The 19954-nt window shown below is 53.0% G+C and overlaps 2 protein-coding genes across 2 annotated transcripts; one reads left to right on the top strand and one right to left on the bottom strand.

The window, feature by feature from the left end:
* The first annotated feature begins 1523 nt into the window (after positions 1 to 1523).
* RPL35 (ribosomal protein L35) lies at positions 1524 to 6175 on the top strand. The gene is made up of 4 exons (XM_024762397.1): positions 1524 to 1609; positions 2082 to 2218; positions 3381 to 3462; positions 5993 to 6175. The coding sequence occupies exons 1-4, from the start codon at positions 1607 to 1609 to the stop codon at positions 6140 to 6142; spliced, it is 372 nt and encodes a 123-aa protein (XP_024618165.1). The 5' UTR covers positions 1524 to 1606; the 3' UTR covers positions 6143 to 6175.
* Positions 6176 to 6476: 301 nt separating this feature from the next.
* On the bottom strand, positions 6477 to 10587 carry WDR38 (WD repeat domain 38). The gene is given in 12 exon segments (XM_024762199.1): positions 6477 to 6551; positions 6645 to 6692; positions 7114 to 7263; positions 7388 to 7525; positions 7733 to 7775; positions 7777 to 7811; positions 8163 to 8260; positions 8375 to 8433; positions 8435 to 8490; positions 9379 to 9388; positions 9515 to 9624; positions 10519 to 10587. Coding segments are annotated over 12 exon segments (891 nt in total).
* Between the last annotated feature and the right edge of the window lie 9367 nt (positions 10588 to 19954).

Here is a 19954-nt window from a genome sequence, read left to right as displayed (position 1 = left end):
AGCCAAAGAGAGTAAAAAAAAAAAAAAAAAAAAAAAATAGAACTGTAAGCATTTGGAAAATATGATAGTCAAGTCCCTGTGCACCATTCAACTTCCATTTAAGACTAATCCATGCCAAGAATGTCCTCTGCTCTCTCTTCTCCACCTCCCTCCACTTCCTGGAAGCATGCCTCCCGGTGATCTTGGGCAAAGCTGATTAATTCAGTTCATCCAACAAGCATCCATATGCTGGGCCTGGAGATGAGAAAAACCAAACCAGGTGTCAGCCATGGTTCTGACCCCTGGAGAACTTCCAGGCTGGCTGTGGAGATAGATACATAAATTTATTTTAATTCAGTATGTTTGGGGCTAAAGAGAGGATTGCCCAGAAAGCTCTGCACACAAGGGCCGTCTGTGTCCCAACTTAGTCCAAGGCTACTATCCATTAACGGAAACCCATAAGGGGATGGGAGAAGGCTTCCTGGAGGAGACACGTGACAGCAGCAAGGGGCCAACCTGCCTTTAACTAGAGCTCTAACGTGTGGGTGTGCCTTTGTTAAGGGCAATGGAGTGACACTAGAGCACAGATTCATGCTTGCTGGTTGGGGCAACAATGCAACCGTCCAGTCAGAAAGCCTGAGCACTTTCCCTTGTGAAATCCGCCTTTTAACTTTCAGGTCATCTCAAGTGTTCATTCAACTGGGAATATTGATGGTGATGATATTTTGAGCGCTTGTTATGCATCAGGTGTTTTGTTTTGTTGGCCGTGCCCCACGGCATGTGGGATCTTAGTTCCCCGACCAGGGATGGAACCTCTGCCTCCTACATTAGAACTTCAGTCTTAACCACTGGACCGCCAGGGAAGTCCTGCATCAGGTCTTGTGCTAAGAGTTTTACATGTTATCTTCCTGATCCTTATAAATACCCCATATCACAGGTGAGAAAACTAAGACTCAGGGAGGGGAAGAGAGAGTCAACTAGCACCAGGCAACAGGATAAGAATTTGAAACCGGGTCAGGTTCACTAAGAAAAGGCCATGAATGTTTCCCCTAACGCATGCTGTCTCCACTAGAATTTTTTTGCAGTTGGATTATAGTTGTCTGACCCCGCCGTTCCCCGCCCACCTTGGACTTTAAATTCCTCCAAGGCAGAGGCCATGTTAATTCATCTTTGAAAACCCTCAACCTTCATACTCTGTACCCCCGGAACACCGGCGCCCAGCACGGAGTAGCACAAACTGGGCGACCTGCAAAGGTTTGCCAAATCAATGAATGAATGAATAAATGAATGGATGAATCCGAGTCCTTACTAGTCCAGTAAATTGCCGCCACCCCAGGCTTCGACTTCCCCACAGCTCTGCTCTGGGCAATACACCGAACCCAAGTATTCTCCAGAGCGCGGGAAGAAGACGCGGGCACTGCTGGGCGGGTCTCCGGCTCCTCGGGGCGGGGCTCGGCGGGCCGGACCACAGCTTTCCTCGCGCGTGGGTGAGGCGGCAGGGGCGGAGCCAGGGCTCCCCCGCCCGCGTTATTGACCACGCCCGCCGCCACCCGGCTGTAGTTGTGGAGGTCAGCCCCACCCCTTCCTCTTTCCCTCCGAGAAGGCGGCGGAGGCCGACTCTACAGTCATGGTGAGTGTAGGACAATCGGGCACCATCCGCGCGCTGTGCGTCTCAGGGGCTGGAGTGGGGGGTCGCGTGGCGAATCCTGAGAGCCCATCTACCAACCCGGCCTGTGGGAGGCCTGCGTAATGGCTTAGCGCCGCCCCAGCCGGCCCCTCGCTTTCTCCCCACGTAGGCCTAGACCGGGAGAGGTACGCGCGCTCTGCCGGGGCCTCCGTCTTTCCCCCTGCGGAATGGGGGTAGTGGCCCAGCCTCGCAGCAGGCCTGGGCGAGGGCGCGCCTGCTGCGGCCTGGGTTGCCCTGCCCAAGGCACGGTAGTGCTGGGCCTCCAGCGCGCTCCTGGCCCAGGGCGAGGCGCGCGCCCTCCAGGGACTGGTTACGACGCAGGTGGAGGGGACGATGGCCGGTGGAAGCCTCGGTAAGTGGCCGAGGGGGAGACGGCCCCGCTGGGTGTTTGACCCAGACCCTTTCTTTCGCTCAGGCCAAGATTAAGGCTCGAGACCTTCGCGGCAAGAAGAAGGAGGAGCTGCTGAAACAGCTGGAGGACCTGAAAGTGGAGCTGTCCCAGCTACGCGTGGCTAAAGTAACAGGCGGCGCGGCTTCCAAACTCTCCAAGATGTAAGTGACGGGAGGCCAGACTACGGCCCTCTGGGCGTGGGGGGTACATATGCGTCGGGAACATTTGTGGATTTTCGAAGTTCGCTTAAGGAGGTGTCCGTTTAAGTGCCCATTCCATGCATCCGTGGGTCGGAATGTCGTGCCCTTCCTAGCCAGCCTCTCTAGGCTCCCCTTGCTCATGCCCAGGTGCGTGGTGACCTGCCCTTGACCTGTGGTCCTTTTGCCTGGAGTAACCTCCTTCAACTTCTCTGGCTGGAGAAAGAAGTGGGTGTCCCTGAAGACTCATTTTAATGGTACCTTCGAACGTCTCATTGATCCCTTTCTCCTACCTCCCACCAGCATTTGGATTTTTTTCCGCACCCCCCCTCACTTGGTTGAGGGACCCCTTGCACCCCTTACTTGAGTTGTAGTGTAACTTACTGATGTACGTGGAGCAAGAGTCAAGATTTGTGAAAGGAGCGTGGATTTGCAGTTAGTCAACCTGGGCATAAATTCCGCTTCTGCCACATCCTACTTGGCGGGTAGATTGGCTCACCACCCAGGTTTTTCTTTCCTCTTTTATAAAATGGGCACCCAGTAATATTCCTGTGGTGGTGCATGCTGAATCCTCAAGACTGTGTTTACCAGTCATTTACTAAGGAGCACTCATATTCAACATGACTGCAAATTCACTTATCCCCAGCCTGTTCCTGTCTTCAGCCTTGTCCCCTCCCCAGTGGCCCCTCCTGTGACTCCCTAAGCAGCTTGCAGCATGATTCCCTCCAGTCAGCTCATTCAGATTGGCATTGGTTAGGTCGTTAAGCTGATTGGCATTGGTTAGGTCGTCTTCATAGCCCTCAGGATATATGGCCTGGGATGGGAGATCTTTCCTGATCTGCCCTTCACCTCTCCTCATTAAGCCTCCTCAGTGAACACTTCACAACTCTTCGAAAGCACTGGATGTGCCAGCCGTTCCATGTCCCCAGTCCTGGGATACTCATTTATTGTCTCTCTTCCCTCCAGAACACCTTCCTCCTGGGCTGGGTTAGGTACCTCCTGGGTGAATGTGGGTGAGCTGATGGGGAATGCCCCTGCCCTATGACATCTGGGTCAGGCCCTGAAATAGATACCTTGAGGAGTGCTGTGTGTCTTCCCCATCTTGATCAATGTCTCTGTTTTGTAGCCGTGTTGTTCGCAAATCCATCGCCCGTGTACTCACCGTCATTAACCAGACTCAGAAAGAGAACCTCAGGAAATTCTATAAGGTTAGTGGCTAAGGGACGGTGGTGCTTGGCTAGAGGAGCAGTATGGCAAGCTTCTGCTGGGGTGCTTGGGACTGGGCTTTCTAGAGACTTCTCAGCTTGTGGATGTGTTCGCCTTCTTACTAGCGTATGGCATGCAGACTGCATTTCCTTGGGGCTGCAGTTGTCAAGAAATCAAAGATGTGGGAGTCTGGCTGGAGATGGGTTTTGAATAAAACCTCACCAGCTGAGTTTGGGCAGTCTTGTGTAAATGTTTTAATGGTCTTGCTAGCACTGTCAGTCACTGCCAAGCATCTGGTATCCTCATTTTTCAAATGATGATCTCAACGCTTAGAGAGGTTAAGTTCCCCAGTGCCACCTACAGTAAATGGATTAGGCCTAGGTTCCAAACCATGTGTTGGTAAGGGTGGATTGAGTGCTTCCTGGAGATTTTCCACAGGTGCCTGCCCCTCACTCAGCCTAGAATTTTTATAATCATTTTTTGCTTGTGCCTAAAACTAGTGTTGTCAGGGTTCAAGCTATGAAGTGGAACCTTCATAGTTCATAGTTCATAGTTCAAGCTATGAAGTGGGAGATTTTATATACTGTGTATGCACACATTTGCTTTATTACAAGAAAATGGCTTGTATGATGGTGGGGTGCACACTTGTTGGGAAGAGAGGATCTGTGAGCAAGCTAGAGCTCAAGGTTTGGTTGAAGCTGCTGCCCTCAGGTGGATTTCTTGGGGAAAGCCACAGCCCTGCCTTTTTCAACTGTGATCAGGCCCACCCAGATTACTCTGGATAATCTCTTAATTAAAGCTGACTGATTAGGGGCTTTGATAGCATCTGCAGAATGGCTTCATATCAATACCCAAATTAGTGTTTGAATGACTGGAGGGTTTGACACATCAAAAAAGTCATCACGGTGTGGTGTGCCCACCGGGGCTAGCTGCCCAGGGGACAACAGCATGTGGGGGGAGGGTTGCTGCCACCCCTGGACGTGTGTGCATTTGTTTGGAGGAACGTATTCTGAGAATTGGGTCTGGAGCGTTCATCAGGCTCTGAGGGGACCATGTAGAGTTGTGGCCTGGAAAAATTGCCTTCATGATCATCCAGTGAGTACGCTCCCCCAAACAGCCAGGCAGGACTCCTGGAGATAGAGGTAAGGTCTCTATGAGAGATGTTGATGTTCCATACAGTAACCTCTGGCCATGCGTGCCTATTAAGTGCTTATGTGGCCACAGTGACTGAAGGATGTAAACAGTGTGTGTGGCTAGTGGCCACTCTTGGACACCAGAGCTCTAAGGTGCTTGGTAAGTTGGAAACAGATGAAGCCCTGACCTGTACCAACTGATATGAGGGATATGGGTGGACAGACATTCATGCTTCCAGGTCCCCCCACAGAGCTTGCCCTCATCTCCTGCTTAGCTTTTTCCCTGCAGTTCTCTGCACTGAGGCTGTTCATGACCTGAACCCCGCTTAGCTCACATACGCCTGCCATGTGCCTACCCTTCCAGGCTGTTGGCAGCTCCCAGCCTGAGCTGTCACTTTTCAGGGCTTTTGTGCCCACTCTGGTTTCTCTTGCAGTTGACGTACCCGTTGCTTTCAAGGCTGTTGTCAGTCATGTAGGTGCAACCTTCCTTAATCTCTTTCCTCCTCCACACTGATGCACCACTTGTTCTCCGTTTTCCACTGTGCTGGGAGCTCCTTGAGCAGGGAGCAGGTCTCATTTGTAGCTAAACCAGCACCCAGCACAGGGCCTCAAACTGAAGAGGCCCCAGGGGACCTTTGCAGAACAAAGGGGACCATGAGAGCTGCCTTAGCCTAGACTCCTCACTGAGGAGGGAGTGGGTCGGGAACGAGTGGGAGCAGAGATGGAGAGACAATGCCCTGAGAAAGGTCTAGGAGCAGGAGCCAAGTCAGGAAGGGGGCCTTGGCCACTCATAGCAGGATGGTCTCGGCCGAGCGAGGTCTTCCCTCTGAGATGCATGTGTTCGGTGGGAATGTCACCACAGGTACCTGGTAGGTCCTTCAGATAAATTAAGCACCAGCTTAAGCTGCACATCTCACCCTCCCGTACACACACACATAATTTAAGCCAAGATAACAGGAAATGTCCCCAGGACTCGGTGGGTACCAGACATCTCTTGCTGGGTTGGGGTGTGACGTTGACTGCATGGCTGGCAATCTGGTGGAAAGAGCACCAAGTAGGGAGTGGGTTGACTTGGGTGTGCACCCCAAGTTCCACTACAGCTTCACTGAGATTTGGGCAAAATTACTTCCTAGCCCAGCAAATCAATATACTTAAAGAAAATGAGGACAGTCCTTCCCAGCCTTGAACTTGGAAGGGGAATTAAAGAGCTAGGAAGCAAAGTATGGCCTGGCAACACTTCAGTCTCCAGTCCCCTCCTGGGCTGGGTGTCCTACAGCTCCTCACGCTTGCATCTCCCCAGGCACATCCCAGCATCTCAGTTCCGACTCTGTGGCTTCCTTAGCTACCGCAGTAGCTCCCAAACCCTGGTCCTCATGTTCCCCCGCTCCCCCTCACCCAGGGCAAGAAGTACAAGCCCCTGGATCTGCGGCCCAAGAAAACGCGTGCCATGCGCCGCCGGCTCAACAAACACGAAGAGAACCTGAAGACCAAGAAGCAGCAGCGGAAGGAGCGGCTGTACCCACTCCGGAAGTACGCGGTCAAGGCCTGAGCATCCAGGTGTCAATAAAACAAACAAACTGGCTGGTGTTGCTTTGTGTTTATAGGGGTTTCTACTAAGTGCCGGAGAGATGGGCTGGTGCAGCCCTGGTTACGGTTACCGGGTGTCTGATGGATCCCAGCAGGCTGGCCTGCTGCTGTTGGTGGCCCTGGTGGGGAGCCATGGCAGCCCTGGCCACAGGGGCCTGTTGGACACTCTCTTATGGTTATTTTGGTCCTGTGCCCCCTGGGCAGGGAGAAGCAGGGGTGGAAGGTCTTGAGAGCCATAGGTAGTGATGTTCTGTTTGAGCAGCTCTGGGTGATTTGCAGTGAACTTGGAATTTTGCCTAAGCAGCAGCTCCAGACACTAAGGGTTTCCCATCTGGGGTAAAGGCACAGGCGTGGGCCACATCCAGGACTCCCTGCCAAAAGCATGGTATGGGGGCTCTGTGGGTGCGGGCCTCCCCTAGCAGGCCTTCCTCTGCACCCTTGTTTGCTGTAGCCACAGACCTTACCTTCAGGGTCTCAATGCTCTTTCCTGTATTATAGTCCCAGACTTTGACCTGGAAATCAAAACAAGCTGGGGGGTAGGGAAGTCTCATAGGCAAGTCTGGCGTCTTTGACAAAATCACACTGGGGTGAGTCTTAGCCAACATGTTAACTTCTTGATCTGGGTTTTGTTGTCTGTGAGGTGTGTTTAACAAGGGCTGCGTAATAGCTGATGCAGAAATTCAGTGCAGTACTTTCCTTTCCCCTGAAGCTGAGTCATAGAAATGTCAGTGCCACTAACATTTGGGCCAGTGCAGACCTTAGTGCCAGGCATTCGGTAAGGAAGTGGTTGGCACCTGGGTCCTGCCCTTGGTAGCCTCCTATTTAGGGCAGATAGGGATGTGGACATTTCTGGACATGAGGTGCTGAGGGCTCCGGTAAGGAGGATGTGGGGTAGGAGTTCACAGGAAGGAAGGCCTGATGGGGTGGGGTTACCATGTGGGAGTAGCCAGTGCTGGCCACCTGCAGCCCATCAGGGGAGAAAGCTCTGCTCTTCGCCTAGGTGATGTGGTCCTTAAGCTGGACAGGCAGGCTTCCGGTTGAGGGCTTCCAGATGTGGATAGTCTTGTCCCAGGAGCCGGACACCTGGAAAGCAGACAGCTCTAAGCATAGAGGTTTGGGGCCTGCAGACTCTGCCCCCAAAATGGCCTCAAAAAGTGACCCTCAAAGAATTGTAGTCAGCAAGGGACCACCCTGGAACCTAGGCAACCCAGCCCAATAGGCCAGATGCTGAGTAGCACAGGCAGCTGACGTTGCCACTGTGGCCCTCCAGCTCCTGGTGGAAGATCACTGGAGTCCCTGCCCAAAGGTCCCACATGCGGATGGTGGAATCCCAAGAGCCTGCGGCCTGCAGACAGCCGCCATAAGCATGGTCCCTCCCGGTTCCTCCACTGGCTAGGCTCACAGAAAGCAGGCACCATCTCACCAAGCCCTGCTGAATCCCCATCTTACAGAGGAGGGGACAGGCTCAGAAGAGCTAAGTCACTGTCAAGGTGTAGAATTCTAACCACTTGTTAGGCCACTGAGGTGGGGCCCGGGCAGAGGTGTGGCTCACCAAGCAGTCTGAGCTGGGTGCGAAGTCACTGCTTGGGACAGTTTCGGTGTCCCACCAAGTGGCGCAGCACCTGGCCTGACTGGAGGAAAGAGCCCAGAGGCTGCGTGCCAGGTTCTCTGCCTCAGGTGAGTCAGACCCAGGCCCTCCTTGTGGGGCTGCCTGGGTAGTGTGATGCAGCATAGGGGTTAGGGGAGGCTTCCCGGGCCTTGGCAAGAGAGGAGGGCAGTACAGGCAGGGGGAATCTCATGGCAGAGGTCTTGAGGCATGAGGGTAGGGAGAGGGGAACTGGGAAAGTCGCTGCAGCCAGATGCAAGGGAATGGGATGCCAGGGGTGGGGAAGACGAACAACCTTTCCCAGTTGGAAAGTGTGGCCACTGTGGACGGTGTGCATCCCTGGATCCCAGGCCTCACTGGCTGCCCCTCCACCTACCTGCGCCTCCCAGAGCATCACCTTCTTGTCCCAGCCGCCTGATGCCAGTTGCTTTGAGTCAGGGCTGAAGCTGATGGTCTCCACACTTCGCTGGTGACCTGCAGGCACCGGCCAGGGGGCGAGGCAGGGGCGAGGTGGCACAGGACACAGCAGGGTCCGAAAGGGAAACCAGGCCTGGCTGCTTGTCTCCCAGTCCCACCCAGCCCACTCACCCTGTAGGACCTGCAGACACTTGGCTTCTGCTACATCCCACAGGCGGATGGTGCAGTCAGGAGGTGCTGGCAAAGAGGCAGCCATCGGGGGAGAAGCGGCAGAACCTCACGGGGGCCTAGGTGGGCGGCCGTGGTCAAGGAACGGGGCACTGCGCTCCACCTCTGGCCCTTGCAGTCCAACCCCTGCTAATTTCTTCAGTCTCGTTGCCTACCGCCCCTCTCCTCACTTCTAACCCTCACCCTCCAGCCACTTGGAAAATTCCTGGGCTTCCATGCCTTGGTCTGGAATGCCCAACTCAGTTTGCCTATTTGGAAGATCAATACCCAAATCAAATGCAGATACCTCCCAGAAACTCCTTGACAGCCCAGCGTAGGTTCATTACCCTCTTAGAGCTCCCCAGCCCCTGGACTTTCCCTATTACAACACGAATCAATCTGCCCTATAATTACCAGATTTGTTTTTTCTTGTCTTAATAATCATAAGTTACGTCTACTGAGTTCTTACTGGGTGCCAGGTACTTTGCTTGCATTATCTCATCCTATAGGGTAGCAACTATTATCCCCATTCTGAAGAGGAAATAGGTGCAGAGAAGGTGACATGACTTGAGTTCAATCACAGTCAAAAAAGTGGGTAAACATAGATGGACATTATGCTAAGTGAAATCAGTCACCAAAAGAAATAGTGTGTGATTCCACTTATACCAGGTATTGTACTTAGTCAAAATGGAGACAGAAGGCAGGACAGTGATTGTCAGGGGCTCGGAAAAGGGAGGAATGGGGAGTTTAATGGGTATAGAGTTTCAGTTTTGCAAGATACGAAGAAACTTCTGGAAGCTAGGTGCACAGCAGTGTGAATGTACTTTACTGAACTGTACACTTTAAAATGGTTAATAGGGTATTATGTAGATTTTTAAAGTTTTTTTTTTTTTAAGTGGTAGGATTTGAGTCCAGGTCTGTTAGAGTCAGAGACTCAGGACCCCAGGGACCAGGTCCTGTCTCCTTGCTCTCCCGCCCCTGCCCTGCCTGGGCTGTCTTGCATGGATGCTCAGCTCAGATGTCAGAGGTCATTGTGGTAGGCTCTGTAGAAAGCCACAACAGGGCCATAGGCCTCAATCTCCCCATCTGGGTGAAGAGCCCCACCTGTGTCTCCACAGCAGCCGCCCGCTCTGGGTCTCCCATCCATATACACAGCCATCCTCGGAGGCTGTGAGCAGCTTCTGGCCATCGGGAGAGAAGGCAGAAGAGTTGACCTGCAAGGAGAGCACAGAAGTCCTATCCTGGGGCAAGAAACACCTTTCTGCTCATCCCTAACCCCAGACTCCTGGGCCAGCCATAAATACTGCCCCAGGAGCCTGGGGTTGGAGCTTGGACTTCAGGCCTCTCTCAACAACCAGAACTCAGGAACCACCCTGCAGGGGAGCCGAGAGCTTGGAGCCCTCTCTGCTGTCCTGTAAGACCAGACCCTGGGGCTTCCTTCCCTGGTGGCACAGTGGTTAAGAATCTGCCTGCCAATGCAGGGCACATGGGTTTGAGCCCTGGTCTGGGAAGATCCTACATGCCATGGAGCAACTAAGACCGTGCGCCACAACTACTGAGCCTGCGCTCTAGAGCCCGTGAGCCATAACTACTGAGCCCGCGTTCCACAGCTTCTGAAGCCTGCATGCCTAGAGCCCGTGCTCCGCAACAAGAGAAGCCACCACAATGAGAAACCTGCACATCGCAACAAAGAGTAGCACCCGCTGGACGCAACTAAAGAAAACCCGTGCGCAACAACGAAGACTGAACACAGCCAAAACTTAAAAAAAAAAAAAAAAAAAAAAAAAGACCAGAACCTGAAGCTCAGAGCGAGCCCTCACTGAAGCCAGAGGCTGGAGCCTTCTGTAGAAGCCAAGAGCCCATTCTAGAGCTGAAGCCCAGAACTAGTTCAAAATCTGCTCTAAGCCCCGAGTTCCCTCTTAAGCCAGAGTCCAAAGAGCATTGGAATCAGCCAGGAGTTTGAGCCCCCTGTGGAACCAGTGCTTAGAATTCTAGAGCCCATTCCGCAACTGGAGCCCAGAGAACACTCGGACTCCCACTACACAGAACCAGAAACCACTTTAAAGCCAAGAAGCTTAAGATCTGGGCAGAGATCTACAGGGCCTCACCTCCCCGCGGTGCTGGCCGAAGAATTTCACTCTCTCCACGGCCAGCGTCCCTGGGGCCCTGCTGTTCATGGGGCCGTGGCCGCCCGCCCCGGCGGCCTGCCGGCCCTACTTAGGACAAGGCGGAGGGGAAGGGGGAAACTGTGTATAAGCGGTCTCCATGGCAATCGGGGCGGGGCGCCCAGCCGCTGTGGGGTCTCTGGGAAACCATGAGTGGAGAGAGCCTGGGAGAGACTGTTGTCAGCCCGGGTGAGGTGGGGCAGCAGCACGCTGGACCGCGGATGGCTCCAAGAAGGGACTTCCCTGCCAGTCGACGGCTGCCAGTCGGACCTTGGGCAGCTCTAGCCGCGGGGCGGAGTGTGGCGCACGGTGGCCGCTAGAGGGCACGCCAGCCCCACACAACCGCGCCTGCCTCTGCAGCTGCACCGAAGTGGTGCACAGTTTGAGACAATCGATCGTTTCCCCATTGCACAAAGGGGAGGCTCATCCTTGCCCCCCAGGGTTCCAGGCATGACACAAGGTAGGTGCCCATGAGGGCCCAGTCGGGATCCAAGACCCCTTTCCTCCAGGATTGGACAGTACTGAGGCTGAAGATCTCCCATGGAGAGGGCAGGAAACGATATTCATATCAGCCCTCCAGGATGTGGAGAGCCAGAGGCAGTATGCAAAGCACAGGACATTAAAAAGTGAGGTCACTGTTAACCTTCCTGGCAGCACAGAGTGTGCCATTGGAGGACATGGAGGGAGGCCCCAGGAGCTGTCAAGATCCTTGTTGGATAGTTCAGCTGAAACCCAGAAAGAACAGGACTTGGTTTCAATGTCCATTTTTCAGATGAGGAAACTGAGGCTCCAGGAGGTCGGGGGACTTGCTCAAGGTCACTCAGCCAATAGGAAAAGAATTGGGACCTCATTCCATGTCTGTCTGACCCTGAGGCCTATCTATATCAGAACCACCTGCTGTGAATTCCAGGGGCCTCACAGCACATGAAGTCTGGGAAACAGGCCCTGAGGGGGCAGGTTTGGCCCAGTCATCCAGCACCTCCGTGGCAGAGCTGGGGCCAGAATGCAGTCCCCTCCCCACAGTTGGACAGGAGTAGGACTGAGGAGCCCCGCTCCCCGACTTGCCAGTGGATTCCAGGCTCCCTGGGGATGGGGCTGGGACAGCTGGGCTTTGGGAGCTTCAAACTCAGGTGTTCCCAGTGGTGATTCACACCCCCTCCTCCCAGACCTCTTTGCCAGAAATGCTTCTCATGGAGATCTGCCGTTCTCCTGCTCTATTTTAGGTCCTAGATAGGCGGGCGAGGGGGCGACAATGGCAGCTTTGAGGCTGCCCCACCCCCATTCTAACTCCCAAAGGGCCCAGGTCTTGGCTCCCCAGGGACCTATCTGGGCCTATGTGGCCACCCATCCCCCCAGCTCGAGGCATGGGTCCTGAACACGGCTCCCCCATAGCTGGCTCCCCAGGCCCTCTCTCCCTTCTGTCTGCTTAGGTGCCCTGCAGCCCATGCCCCAGCCACCTAGCTGCTCCTGCTTTACCTGAAGTGCCCAGAACCGCCTTCCCCAGCGCAGCCTATCACTCCCAGAGTCCCCTGGATAGACCTTGTCCACCAGGCCCAGCGACCACCCAGCCCGTAGCAGTGTAGCTGGGGTTAAAACGTTTCTGCTTGACCCAGGAGTCTGTGGTTGGAATCACCCACCATGAATTCCAGAGCCCTCAGAGACCAAAACATCATGTCCACCTCTCCCGCTTCATTCTGCCCCTGTCCCCTGCCCCATCTTACTCCCTGAACTTATCCACATGGGCTCTTTCTTCTATCCGTCCATCTTCACTCCCACGCTGGGCCTGTGCACACAGTATTTCCCACCTTCTTGGCCTGACACTTACCTTGAGATCTAGCTCCAGTATCACTTCCCCTGGATTGGCCTTCCCTTGCCCAGCTCCCAGACTGAGTCAGAGCTCCTTCCCCAGAGATAGGGCGTTAAAGCCACAGTTCTGGGTTAAACCCAGGTTCTGCCAACTACTAGCTCTGCAACCTTGGGCAAGCTAACTGATCATTCAGTGCCTTGGTTTCCTAATCTCTAAAATGGGAGTGCTGACAGTGGTTGCCTTGTCAAGAGTTGTTGAGATGGTGCCTCTTAATGGTGTGCAGTAAGTGCTCAGAGAATGGTGGGGGGTGGGGCGGTTGGTGACATCCATCTTTGTCACTTTAGGTTAAAATACTTCAAGCTAAAACTCCGGATGCCCTTTGTCAGGCTCCAGATGCCCTAAGCCATCACCCAAGGGGCCCACAGCGCAGATACACCTCATGATGTAGAGAGGACCTTGTAATCAGGAGCTCTCTGGCTTCATGCCCAGCAGGGGCTGAAGGTATGGCCAGCCCTGGGTTTGGGCAGGGGCTGAAGCTGCAGGATGTGTACCATTAAGCAAGGGGAAGGAGTGGGGATGGGTGGGTCACAGTTATGGTGGCAGCAGAAGTATTTCACTGGCTCAGGCTCTGCCCGTGGGATGGAGTCACTCAGTTTCTAGACACTCCAAGAGAGGTTTGGGGGGATATTTTCCACCCTTGACTATCTCTTCATTCTCAGGGAGCCTGCCATATTCTCTCCTCCCTCAGCCCAGACTGCCTGGGGAGGGGGCTCTCTGCTGAATTTGCCCACTCACTCCATCCCCTGAAGGTAACCCACGGTCCTGGGACCAGCTTCGCCTCTCTTCCTTTCCTCAAAGTATCTTCCTTCCCAGGCCCCTTGGTTCCCTCTGAAACTGCTATAGGTACACAGCCATTTTAAAGAGAAAACTAGAGATTCAGAAAGGAAAATGACTTGCTCAAGGTCACACAGTTGGAGAGTAGTAGAGCTGAGATTTAAACCCATGTCCAATAACCCCTAGGCCCCCAGCTCATTCCTTGCACCAGACACTCTTTCAGTAAAGCTTGGGGAGGTTGGGGTATGAGCCTCTGCCCCACCCCCAACACACAGCCCTCACCCCTGTGAATGTGATCTCACTACCCTGCAGGATAGCCTATCCCATCAGACTGTTGGAAAGTCCTGGGTGAGTCAGAATCTACCTTACGCTAACACAGTAGAAGATGGGCCCAGGCTGTGTCTGCAATTCCACTCCCAGGGACACATTCAGCACTGTTTGTAGTTCCAGAAGGCTGGAAAGAACCTGAATAGTCAAAGACTGTAGAAATAAATGGTTGTACAGTCAAACAATGAAAGCTACAAAAGTCAGGGAGATGAACAAACTACAGCTCTGCATATCAACATGCAAACATCTGACAAAATGTCCAGCAAAAGGGACTTCCCGGTGGTCCAGTGGTTAAGACTCCAAGCTTGCACTGTTGGGGGGCACATGCTCCATCCCTGGTCGGGGAACTAAGATCCCACATCCCACATGCCATGAAGTGCAACCAAATAAAAAATGTTCAGCAAAAAAGCAACATAGCAGAAGACACTATAAGTATGATCCCCCTCATAGAAAAATCAAGACGTGCCAAAGGCAACCTTCCGTTTCTCAGGTATACACCCATATGTACTGAAACTATAAAGAAAAGAATGAGTAACTCCTAAACCTCCAGAGGGGTTAACTGTGGGGAGAGGAAGGAAGGGGATTCAGGGGGCCTTGAAGAGTACTTGCTCCTGGTGATATTTGCGCTTGAAGTTGGGCAGTGGGCACCCAGGTGTTTGTTGGATTATTCTTTAATAACTGGCCTGCCTGTTTGGCCCCTGCCCACCTCTCCTGCCCTCTTCTGGCTTCCTCACCTTCTCCCCCATTCTCTGTCCCCATCACCCCCAGGCCTGAGCAGTTTGGTGGATTACGTGGTGCCAGGGCTAGGATGCGGTTTCCAACAGTGCCCCAGGAAGCAGAGAAGACTTTTGTCGCAAGAGAGCAGAGAGGAGAGAGAGGTGGAGAGTCAGATGCCCTGCTTCCTGTCAGCTTTCCAGCTCCCAGCTCCAGTCCCCGAGGCTGCCGTCCTGAAACACACCTGTTTTCTTAGAGTCAATTCCTTATTTTGCTGAGTAAGCTCCAGTGGTTTAGGTTATTTGCCACCCCAAGGGCTTTGATCAAAACATCTCTGTAATTTCCACAGCTGGTCCCCTAATGTTTTGCCAGGGGCATCTTTTCTGGGACTCCCCTGCATGCAGGGATCACCTAAGGGTGATCAACACCCTTGAGTCTCAGTCCTTTCCGCACAACCTTGGCCACCCTTATTGGAATGCACTGTATTTGTCATTGTCCCTCCTAAAGAATGAAGACCAGAACGGGAAACATGCTCTTTGGAGGGACTGACAAGTGCCAAGTTGAAAGGGACTGTCATCTCCAGTTTTCTCCAACTCTAGTAATGCAGCCTGCATTACCAGAGTCATTTGTGTTTTCAACAGCTACATTATTCTGGTGACTCACTGAATTTGCGGTGGGAGCTTTTTCCCATGAACTACTGTACAGTCAACTCTCCCTCCCTGATCTGGTACTTGCACAATGGATTCTTCGGCAACACGAAAGACCTTACATTACGCTGGTTAAATGTCATCTCTTTGGATCCCATCCAGCAGTCTAGTCTTGAAAGCATTGTAAGTCTGGCTGCCATTGCACAAAGCATTAATTCTGGCGCTGTGGCAGCTGCGAATTTTATGAGTAGGCCTTCTGTATTCTAAATCCAAATTGCGAACATGATGGTCAACGGGACGAGGGTAAGGGCAGAGCCCTGTGGTCTGTCACCGGAGATTCTCACTTTTTTTGCACCCATCCACACCCATCACTAATGGTCAGGTTAGGGGAGGACCCCTTGCCTTAGAGATAGATTTGAGTTGAGAGGAGAGCTATGAGCTCCTGCCTCAAGCAGGGGTCTCTGGTTGTAGATGACAGAAACCATCGATGGCCAAAAGGGACCATAGGGGAAGGGGCTGGGTGAAGGGGGAGAAATCAAAGATGGGAAGGACTGTAACACTGCCAGCCAGGGAAGGACAGGAGGCAGGGCAGAGAATCCAGGGTGAAGCCTGGGCACTTCCGGATCTTTGGAGATCATATGATTGGCCCAGCGGGAGTCATGTGCCCACTCCTCAGCCAGGGCAGAGCATCCTGATTGCCCGTCCCAATGAGATCTGGACTTCCACCCCCACCTCCACCCTCCCCTGTTAATCAGTGGGGGTCTCTAGGTCAGTTTAAAATCAGCTGTGCACCTGTGGGCTCAGGGACCAGACCTGTATTCAAATCTGACTGCATCACCTACCAGCAGTGACCTAGGGCAAGTTACCTAACTGTTCGGTGCTTCCTTTTCCTCATGTTTACATTGAGGATCATTAATACTCATCTTGTAAGGTTTGCTTTGAGGATTGAGTTAATACATGCAAAGTGCTTGGAATAGTATCCTGCATGTAGTAAGTGCTCTGGGTTGGTCAGCTGTTACTAAAGCATTATTACATTGTGAGTCCACATTTTCCCACTGTAGCCCCAAAGATACATAGACGAACTGCCAGGTCTTACAGAAACCCAGGTATTAATATATCTGGATTGGGTGCAGTTGCCCTGTTATTAAAGCAGAGAGGCAAGAGCAATTTGATTTAATTCCCAGTGACCCTTGTTGGCATTTCTGGTCACCACTTCCTTTTCTGAGCGCTCTCAAGTCATTACTGAATGATCTGTCCAGAATTTCTTCGCAATTACTAATGGGCTAGCTGGTCCATGACAGGGGGACTCACCCTTTCTAAAAAAGTGGGATGATGCTGCTTTCTTCTCTCCTGGCTTCTGGCCTCTGTAGTGTCAGTCACACCTTCCACTCGGGCTCTCTTGGGGTACAGTTTGCTAGATGTAGAGACTTGGTCTTATTTACCTTGTTATGTTTTTAGTGTGTTTTTTTCTAAGACTTTTTTCCTGTTTGGGTAGCAAAGTGACCCAGGTGCCAGAAGGAACCTGAGATGCTCAGGGGGCCTGACCACCACCCCCTGTCGCCAGCGTGGGCTGTGGCCCCATGCCTGTGCTCCAAGCTCTTGTGTTCAGCAACTCTTGCCCACAGGCACCCTGGGCCTCTCCCATGTTCCAGTGACTCTTAACAGAGAAGGAGAAACCTCTGAGGCCCTGGGACAAGCACCGTGGAGTTCTCGGACACACCACCCTCCTGATGCCAGGCCCAGATGAAGACGGAACATGGTGGGCCAGGTGGACGGCTGGGCAGGGCCTCTGTGACAGGCCCATGCAGCTTGTGGAGTCTGGGCCACAGCCCAGCCAGAGAGGACTTTTATGCTATTTCATTTCTTTAATTTTTTCTAATTCTTAAAACATCCTGGACACAACAGTGTTAAAGACTAGCCTGAGGACAGGAGAGTCACTCATTGTCCCAAGCCCCCAGTGTTGCAGCCACTGTTATTCTTCGGGTGAGGCCTGTGCCTTCAATTACGCCAATTTGGGGTGGCTCATGGCCCCACCATGATCCCGGGGTTGTTGCCGAGATGGAAGGGACAGGCCCAGGTCCTGCAGCTGACACAGGGCATTGAACCTGGGTCTCACTCCTCTGTGCCTCTTCTGGGCCCTGTCACATTTTTTTAAAAAATATTTATTTATTTTCTTTTTCTTCTTTTTTTCTTTTTTGGCTGTGTCTGGTCTTAGTGAGATCTTTCATTGCGGCAGGCGAGATCTTCGTTGCGGCATGTGGGCTTCTCTCTAGTTGTGACGTGCAGGTTTACTCTTCTCTAGTTGCAGTGTGCAGGCTCCAGGGCACATGGGCTCTGTAGTTTGTGGCACACGGGCTCTCTCCTTGAGGTGAGCGAGCTCAATAGTTGTGGCTCGCGGGCTTAGTTGCCCGGCGGCATGTGGGATCTTAGTTCCCCGACCAGGGATCGAACCCGCATCCCCTGCATCACAAGGCAGATGCTTTACCACTGGACCACCAGGAAGGTCCCCCCGTCACATTTCTATACAACTTTATTCCTAGCACACAAACCAATGTTTTTAATTTTTTTTTAATGTTTTAAATTACATGCCGGCTGCCATATATATATATATGGCTAAAAAATAACACAAGTGTCCGCTCACTACCTACTGCCTCCAGCCTCATTCCTTAAAGGGAATGGCTGTGAACAGTTTGGGCGTGGGTGTCCTTCTAGTGACTTCTCCTTTGAGCCCTGTTTTCCCTCTGTAAAGTGGAGACAGTGATGCTTGGTCCAAGGGGCTCTGTGAAGGGAAGTGTTGCCAGTTAAATGAGGCAAAGTAAACAGAGCGCCTGGCCTGGGACTTGCATGTAATAGGTGCTCAGGAAATGGCTACTTATTTTTCAGTGGTTACCAATAACTTCTTGTGTGATTGTGCCCCTTCAAGCCTCAATCACCCCCTCTGTCTCCCCAGATTGCAGCCTGGGGTCAAACCCCACTTACTGCCCTCTCACTGGATCCAGAAGAAATTAGTCCCAACCCAAAAAAATTCAGGGGAGAGGTAGAGGAAGGGATGAAACTCCCAGCACTTGATGGCCTACTTGGGACGACTGATCTCAATCAATCTTCAGAATGGGGTACAGTCCCATTTTTTGCAGATGAGGAGACGAGGGTTGGAGTGGGGAAGTAACTTGCCCAAGACCACGTGATTGATGGACAGTAGAACCAGAATGGACGCCAGGCCTGGGTCCTGAACCCAAGTCCCTTCTGCCAAGCCACACTGACTGCAAGCCAATGATTCATAGCTGTGCTCAGGATGGGCCCAAAGGAGGTCTTGGAGATGCTTTTTGAATGAATGAATAGGTGAATGAATGAATCAATGGCTACATTATATATATCATATATACTCTCCATCAGTACAGCTTTGGTTTTCCTTTCACAGCCCTCATTTCATGTGATTTTTTACAATGACCCTATCTGCTGGGAAGCCTCACCTCCATTTCACAGATGGGGAAATAGGGTTGTGTTTTTTTTTGCCCCAGGCCTTAGCCTTAGCATGAGAAGGAGACAGAGCTGGAACTCAAGCCCAAGCTGTCTGAAGTCAGAGGCCATGTGAGCTGTTTCCACTGGCCCCACTGCCCTCTCCACGGTGCCAGGGCCAGCTCTGGGGGACTCCTGAGACTAGCATGGGGCAGGCCTAAACTAAGGGCTCAGTAGATGTTGAAGCACTAGGTGCTTGCATGGATGCCCAGGAAAAAGCATGCAGGATTTGTTTGCTCAGGACCAACTTAATGGTGAGGCTTTGAGACACTTGCCCAAGTCCTCCTGGATGCCCATCCCTAACCCAGCAGGGTTCAGCCTCCCCTGGGCCCTGCATAGGATCCAGATGAAGTTGGTGCCCAGCTCCTTAGTCTCCCTGTGTCTATCCTGGCTCTGGGGGAGAAGAGTTGGAGAAAAGGGTGAGGCTGGCTCAGGCTCTGGGGCATCTGTGAAGGTAGTAGACCAAGGTCAGCATCTAGTGGACCTATTTCCACCTCCTGGGGTTTTGGGGGGACATGACCCTACCCTGGGAAGTAGCTCAGGAAGGCAGATCATCTGGGAGTGGAGCTCTGAGCGGTGGAACACACAGCACCCAGGCTGGGCGACCCGACAGCATCAGCAGGACAGCCATAGCCACGGTTCTGCTCACTGAGTTAGACTAAACCCTGTCCTACCTCTTTGAGTCCACCCAGTGAGATCTGGCCTGATGCTTTACCCAGAGGACTGAAGGGCAAGAGCCTCAGGATGGGTGGTGGCTCCTATCCTCTGTCCCCTGGTCCCCTGGGCTGGTGGCCCACCTAGGGCCCTAAAATGAGGATCTTAGAATCCTCCGCACTGGAGCTGGGAACAGTGGGCTTTGCCTCAGGGCAGGAAGGGGGATGGGGCATGCTCCCCCCCTCTTCCTCTCCCCTTTCCTTCCTTCTTTGTTTCTGTCCTCCACCCCCATTGCCTTCCTCTCACCTAGATCCCTCCCTCTGGCTCTTGCTGAACCCTGCCCCTCAACCCCTCTGAGCCTGCTCCTGAGCTTTGCCACGCCCAAGAAGCTCAGGGAGGAGGGATTGGCCCCCTTTGGGCAGCGAGGGACATCTTCTGGGCCGAGACCGTAGGCTTATAGGCCTCTGGAGTTAAGGGGGTATCTGCCAGCTGCAAAACAGGGAGAGGATCTGGGAGGCAGGAATGGGGTGTGGGGGGCACTGGGCAACTGGGGGGACATCCACAGGAAACAGGAATGAGAAGCTGAGGAGAGGTGCAGGGAATGCACCTTGAGTGCCAGACTAAGGGGCTTGGAACACATTGCCAGGCCAGTGGTTCTCAAAGTAGATGTTATGGAACCCAGAGGGTGCAAGAAGGAGCCTCAGAACTCCTTCAGGGGGTGAAAGGTCGTGAGGAGGAGACCCAGGGATGGACCCAGGGCCCCTGGCCCCACTCCAGCCAGAATGACTCTAATTTCACAATATTTGTGGACTGCGCTTGGGGAGCAGTGAGAGGCATTCCGCAGGGACAAGGGGGTGGACCACACTGGGCTTTAGGAAGT

Source organism: Neophocaena asiaeorientalis, unplaced genomic scaffold (assembly GCF_003031525.2).
Source record: "Neophocaena asiaeorientalis asiaeorientalis breed wild unplaced genomic scaffold, Neophocaena_asiaeorientalis_V1.1 scaffold78, whole genome shotgun sequence".
Classification (NCBI taxonomy): domain Eukaryota; kingdom Metazoa; phylum Chordata; class Mammalia; order Artiodactyla; family Phocoenidae; genus Neophocaena; species Neophocaena asiaeorientalis.
Note: the sequence above shows the minus strand (reverse complement) of the source record. Positions and strands in the feature narration are given on the sequence as shown.